This window comes from Colossoma macropomum, unplaced genomic scaffold, assembly GCF_904425465.1.
Source record: "Colossoma macropomum unplaced genomic scaffold, Colossoma_macropomum, whole genome shotgun sequence".
Classification (NCBI taxonomy): domain Eukaryota; kingdom Metazoa; phylum Chordata; class Actinopteri; order Characiformes; family Serrasalmidae; genus Colossoma; species Colossoma macropomum.
In genome coordinates, this window is record NW_023494800.1 from 12,097,824 (window position 1) to 12,104,559 (window position 6,736).

At 39.7% G+C, this 6,736-nt stretch overlaps 1 protein-coding gene across 2 annotated transcripts in view; it reads left to right on the top strand.

The window, feature by feature from the left end:
* The window catches only part of pnpla7a (patatin-like phospholipase domain containing 7a), a 29,622-nt gene extending 25,415 nt beyond the window's left edge, over positions 1–4,207 (top strand). For both annotated transcript variants that reach the window (XM_036587844.1, XM_036587845.1), the window contains 4 exons: positions 235–351; positions 459–543; positions 1,078–1,193; positions 1,635–4,207. In XM_036587844.1, the coding sequence (XP_036443737.1) occupies positions 235–351; positions 459–543; positions 1,078–1,193; positions 1,635–1,778 (462 nt within the window). In that variant the 3' untranslated portion in view covers positions 1,779–4,207. The remainder of the gene's footprint in view (positions 1–234; positions 352–458; positions 544–1,077; positions 1,194–1,634) is intronic.
* The last annotated feature ends 2,529 nt before the right edge of the window (positions 4,208–6,736 follow it).

A 6,736-nucleotide genomic window follows, 5' to 3' on the forward strand; every position in this document is an offset into this window, starting at 1 on the left:
ATGGTGTAAAAGTTCCTCCAGTTACTGTGTTTTCAGTGTGTTTTAAATACACACTAATCTTGAATGGTACCCAATAAGTGAATGGAACTTAATTAAGGTTTCTGATTTCATTGTGCATTGAATTGTTTCCTAAATATCCAAATCAAGTTGTTGTACACTCCTTGTAGCTGCATTTGCAAGCTGAGTTCATTCTGTGTAGGCTATTCAGTGATATTATCCTTGCTCTGTTGGTAGGAGGTGGGTTACCAGCATGGTAAGACTGTGTTTGACGTGTGGATCAGGAGTGGAGTGGTGGAGAAAATGCTGAAGGACAGGCGTCAGGAGGAGTTCCACAACACCCACAGAAACAATGTAAGCCCACTGCCAGGCCCACACTATTCCAGAGCCAGCAGCTGTTTGAGCTGCTTCAGAGGCTGAGTGAGAGGTTGGCTCATGATTCCTGTGTTTTTGTCTTTTAGATGGTGACTTGTCCAAACGCCTCCTTCACTGATCTGGCAGAGATTGTCTCCCGCATTGAACCTGTCAAACAAGCTCTTGTGGATGGTGAGTGAGAGAGAAAAGATTGAGAGAAGGTGCAGGAGAGCATCCAAGTACCCGGATATTTATTCGAGCTCTCCTGGGGTTTTTGGCAGGCTTTTTTAGGGATTTTGGCATGTCTTCCCTAGGGTACTAAAAAGCTCGACAAATTGATCTCCTCTGAGTGGAGGAAGTAATTTGGTTAAATGTGATTTGTGTACAAACCCAAATCATTATACTAACATCATTAGACTAATGGTTTGGCTCTCTTCTTGTTTATGTTTTCCCCTCTCTCGCTCTTTGTCTCTCTCTGTCTCGTTCTCACTCTTGTTTGTTCCATGTCTGTCTCGCTCTCTCTTTCTGTCTCTTTCTGTCTCTCACACTCTCTGTCTCTCTCTCTCTGCCTCCTTTTCTGTCTCATTCTGTCTCTCCCTTTTCACTCTGTCTCTCTTTGTCATTTCCCTTCTTCTCTTTCTCTCTTTCTCTCTTTTTCGCTTTTCACTTTGTTCCTCTCTCTGTCCACACTCTTTCTCTCTCCCTCTTTCTCATTCTCTCTTTCAGAGGAGTCAGACTATCACACAGATTATGAGGAGGAGCTCGTGGAGAGTGCTCTGTCAGACATGGAGCTGCCGACTCACTGCTGTAAACACACAGAGGAGGAGCTCACTGCTGATACTGTGAGTTCCACCCACAAGTACTCTTTGTATTGGAATCAGTCTGCAGATATCAAAATACAGACTTATATTTTTTTCCCCTCAGTGAGTCTGTAGAGTTTTATGATGATGATGTGGTTTTAGTTATTGAAAAAATATAAAGTTGTGCCACTGATCCACTGATATTTTAGTGTATAGTGTAGTGTAGTGCATTCTTTCTGTAGCTGACATCACATATTTTCAGCTGCTAATGCCCCATTTGCAGAGGAGTAGTTTGAGTGTCTGTGTGTGTTTCATTTTTTAGCTAGTAATGTTAGTTAGTTAGGAGTTGTATCATTCACTTCACTTTAATGTTAAAAATGTCAGCAGAAGCGAGTGATTCTAGGGTGACCTTCTGTGAGCAACAGCTGTCTTGTATATAAGCCATGGGGAACCCTGAAAGTAGTAACATGTTCTTATTTTCAGGATGAAGAGCCAGAGAGAGCTCAGAAACAGTGTCTCCTTCTCAACCCAGAAAATGTGGGGCCTGTATCCTCCCCCCAGCAGCTCTACACCCCAAGCCCTCAAGACTCCCCCACCACACGAGCCAGAAAGGTGCGTGGACAGTAGACCCTCAGCCCTGACTTTTGACCTCTCACTTGACGCTGTCTGAGTGACCCTGGGCCCCCATGTACCAACTCTGACATTCCAAAACACAGCTGTCCTAAAAACACAAATTGGCTTTCTACCCACCGAGTCCTGCCTTGAGAATCAGTCCTGTTTTTCTAGCCTCCCTTGCTCTCCTCTTCTTAATTGGGATGTTTGGTTAAAACTGCACTGGCAGTTAGACATGGGGAAGATTGTATTCTATTTGGGAACATTTACCTTGCATCATCTAGTCTCCAAACATTATGTAAGTGGGGGATTCAAATGATTTACTGTGGTGATACTCTTAGGAACATTTCAGCAGAACCCTATACCTTCACTATGCAACTATCAGATCTACAGATGCTGGCCAAAATGTCTTAATCTTGAAACACTGATGAAAGATCAATCTAGGGGAGGTAGAAGTGAGTTAGACAATCTGCTATTTTGCTCTGCACTTCATAGGAGCAGGTAGCTCAGCACTTTTTGTATTAGAGACAAATCTTATGTATATATATATATATATATATATATATATATATAAGCATCAGAAGCTGCTTACACAACCAGGCCTTTTTTGGAACATTTAGTTTTTTTGTTTGTTTGTTTGTTTTGTTTCAACTGGTCCAGTATACAAATCCAATGGTGAATCCGCAGATACAAACCGAAAGTCTGAGAGCACCGGCTTGGGTCACTTTGTAAATGTTAAGATTTCAACTACAACAGGTCATAAGGCCTGTAGTCTGACTACAGATTTGTTGTCATCACTTTCAGAAAAGCAGTTTGATCTGGACTGAGCAGTAGCTCACTGGATATTCAACATAAACTATCTGGAACAAAGTATTTGTTTAATGTGAAATGACGTAAAATGACTCTGTGCTTACCTCGTGCAACTGTGTGCATACACACATAGCAACCACACACATACTCAGAAAAAGCAAGCTTATCAATGCAATATGACTTTTTTGTTTTTTGTTTTTTATTGTTCAAGTTTTTGTTGGAGGTACTGTATGTGAACCACAGTGCCTTAACCTATTCTATTCTTAATACTACTAACCATTGTAGTAAGTTGAGGTGGGATTCCCCTCATACTCCTATCAATGAGTCCAAATATGCTAACAGTCTAATCATATTATCTGTAATGCCTATTGTGTTTGACATGTGCATACACTGCATTGGGTATTTGGTATGTTCTGTTTCTCATCCACACTTTGTCTAAATTGTTCATGTTTAAATGTGTTTACACCACTGACTTAACTATACTGACTGAAGACTGGGTTTGGAGAAGATGATGCGCTGCAGTAATTCCACTTTCATGGTTGGTGGCATTTCTGAAACAATCACTCCGTTACAATAAGTGTTCCACTAGAATTATGCAGTTGTTTTTCATCAAGTTAAAAAAATGAAGTCTATGACCTTACTTGCAAATACTCATCCAGAGCTGTATGTATGTGTTGATTCTTCTTTACAGTACTGTGCAAAAGTCAGAGACTAACCTTTATTTATTTAATTTTCATCAGTGGAAAAAAGCAGAAAATATAAATTGAACATAAAATGACAAAGAATCTCAACAACTAAATCTATTAAGTTTGCAGTATTTTACCCTTTGTCTTTATCACAGCTTCCATTCTTTTTTTTTCAGGAGACTTGTTTTCAGAGAAATCTGCTGGGCATTTTTTTTCACACCTCTAAGGTCTTAGGGGTTGGTTGCATTTTCTGTTTTCCAAGTAATTCCAAACACATTTAGAGGTCTGGATTTTGCGGTGGTCAGCCCATTGTACTGAGAATGCCAGCAGCTTCTTTGTTTGATTTGCAAATTTGCAAAATTTTCCTTTGTCTTTTTCTCAGTAAGGGCTTCTTGACAGCTACACTTCCTTTCAGACCCATAGCACTAAACTGTCTTCTCAGAGTAGAAGGATGGACAAAAACACCTGTGGATTTGTTCAGACCTGAAGCAAGAGTGAAGAGTTTTTTTTTTTCCCTCTCTTTAAAAAAGGGGCTTTAAGTACTGCTGATCGCATGAGGACAGTTTTGTGGTCTACCAGGTCTTGCAAGGAGTCCAATAACTGGAGTCCCAAACTGTTTTTCTTTTCATTTCCTTATGCAAGTGGGTTAACTTTTATCTCCTCAGAAATATCTCCTGAACAGTTAACCTGCTATTAATTGCCATTTTGACTGAAAATGAAATAAATGAAAGGTGGTCTCTGACTTTTGCACGGTACTGTAGTTTGAAGCACAAAGATTGAAGAAACGATGCACATTGAAGAAACCAAGTAGGAGCCGGTATTGTTGCTAGGGAAGGGATAATCTGCTAACATTTGGCAATCTGTATGTAACACACTAATTTCTAATAAATTGTACTTGTTTATTGTGTATAGTTACTTAAAATGCTTAAAAAGGTGATATGTTGCTGACTTTTATTCCTGTCATCAGTATGTAAGTGAACAGTAAGCATGCCTTCTGGGGATGGGATTTGTATTTCATTTTATTAAGAATAATTTTGTGGATGTTGCAATATGTGAAAGACTCTCTGAAATGTGTGCCTTACAGCATAGGCCTCATATTGTGTACAGGAAGATACTCATGTTTGCCCGACCTGCCATAATAACATAAGCCAGGAGCCATGTGAACCCAACGCTAATTATGGAGATGAATGTCTGGGTTCTGCCGAAAGTCAGTGGGCATGTTGCCTAATGGAAACTATACGGGCTTCAATCACTGTCTGCTGCTTACTCTGCTACTTAGGCTGAACAAAACTGCTTATGCAAACTGCTATATTTAAGATTTACTTCTCGGAGATGTTGGGAGGCAGAGCACTTATCTAATGAAATGTCTAGGCTAGTGTTGCCAAGATGAATATTGTGTTACCTTTTCATATATGAAGGGCTTGTACATGAGATGGCATGAAATGTGTTCTCTGGCCACTCTGGAGAAGACTGTGAGGTGAGGTAATAAGATCAATAGCCTTTAAGTGCACTAAGTACATATTTCCAAGTTGCATTTGCTTGTCAGTATATGTTTTGTCATAGCACTCTGTGCATATGCAGTCTGTGTAAAGCTGTTTAGATCTCACTGCTTACACTGTCCATCAAAAGTTTTCTGCCTTTGAAAGTTAGTAACTTTTTCCAGCTGTTTTTCTGTTCACCTTAAAAAGATACTTTGGGTATTTTTGCAATGCTCAGCTTCATGGTCGTCAAAAGTGGTGTCTTCCTTGGTATGAAGAATATGTTTCACCTAAAGAATGACTTTTCCAAACTTGTAAAAAGCACAAATTGCAAATCATTTGCCTCAAATGTGGTTTAAATCTCTGAAAGGCTTGAGTGCTGACATCGCAACAAGGGTATAAAATGTGTTAACGTGTTGACATTATGCTGTGTATTCCGACTAAAGTTGATGCTGAAATACTTGTAAGGGTTAATGAACAGATAATCGGATAACTATGTAGAATAAAAAAATGACAGCCCTGAAAAAAGAAATTAGGCAGAATTTAATCCAGGGCTGTAGCCTTACTTTTTAGGTGAAACCACTGGTTGCACAGAATTAAAGGGGAACTCCAACAGTTTTTAATGTTTCACGTTACTAAATGATTGAGATGTAAACAAAGTCATTCAGAGTGGTTTGGTGTGAAATGCTCTGTTCTAGAGAAATTTTATCGAGTCAGAATTGTTCACAGTGGTGGTCAATGGAACTATATGTCCTCCTCTACAAGCTCCTTCACAGAAAGTTATGACATGAAATGGATATGAATACTCAGCTTGATACCTAAAATACAGTACGATGTTTTACGATAGTTTTGTGATAAAGTTTTGTCCTAAAACGTCTTGTTAATCCCTGTACTTTAATCCATTCATGGTGGAGGGATACATGCAGGGCGTTATGAGGCAAATAGTTCCCAAAGAACTTATTTTTTACGCTGTTTTACCACCACCAGTATTAAATTTAAAAACTCAAGAGACACGTGTAGATTAACTGGATAGTAAATAAAATGCCTGTATTTGTGCTGTAGACATGGTGACCCCTTGGTTCCTATCACCACCACTGTAAAAAAATCAGAGTCAATAAGTTTCTCTACAACGAACCATTTCACAACACACCACTCTGACTGAATCGGTTTACATCTCAAAGACAGAATTATTCAGAAATATTGAAACATTGGTGGAATTCTCCTTTAACAATGTATGCTCTTGGCAATGAGCCTTCATTCAGACACTCATATATCATGGTAGCAGAGTGCAATGAATCACTAATACTTATCTTACTATACCATCATAACATAAATATTATCTCTGACTGAATTGTAAATCTGTATGTTTTCTCCTTCTTCCTGTGATGGAACATAGCGAATGCTCAAATAGTGATTTCAGGATTCGAATACTGGCACCTCGGTTAACTGAACACACTAATTTGGCACTGTCACCAATATTGTCAGAAATCTTTACCCTCGTGGTGTTGTTTTCTTAAAAAGAAACCTCAGACTTGAATATGTTCAGCTGCTGCAAACCATTTAAGGAAACATGCTCATTTGTATTGAAAAACTTATCTGGGTGTCCCCAAACTTTTGACGGCCAGTGTACATATCCCCAGCTACAACTTGATTGCTCTGTTGGCTCTGCTACTTTGGAAGGTCACCTCTCTTCTCCAGGCTGCCTGGATGCTGTGCCTCGTCTTCCTGTGTCTCAGAGTGCTGATGGCCCCTCAGGGCTGTGCATCTGTGTGTCTGTTCTGTCATGAGCAGCACATGGAGAAACGGCTGCTGGAATGGCACGGCAGTGACACTGTGGCAATTTGTGACTCAGGCCTGTGACAGGGCCGAAGCTTGACGGTAAATGAGCCTCCCAGCTGGACCACACTGAGAAATTGGCCTTGTATTTTGTGCTACCTGTAAAGATAAGTGAAGTATTATACTAAGTGTAACATATACATAGATCTACATAGGTAATATA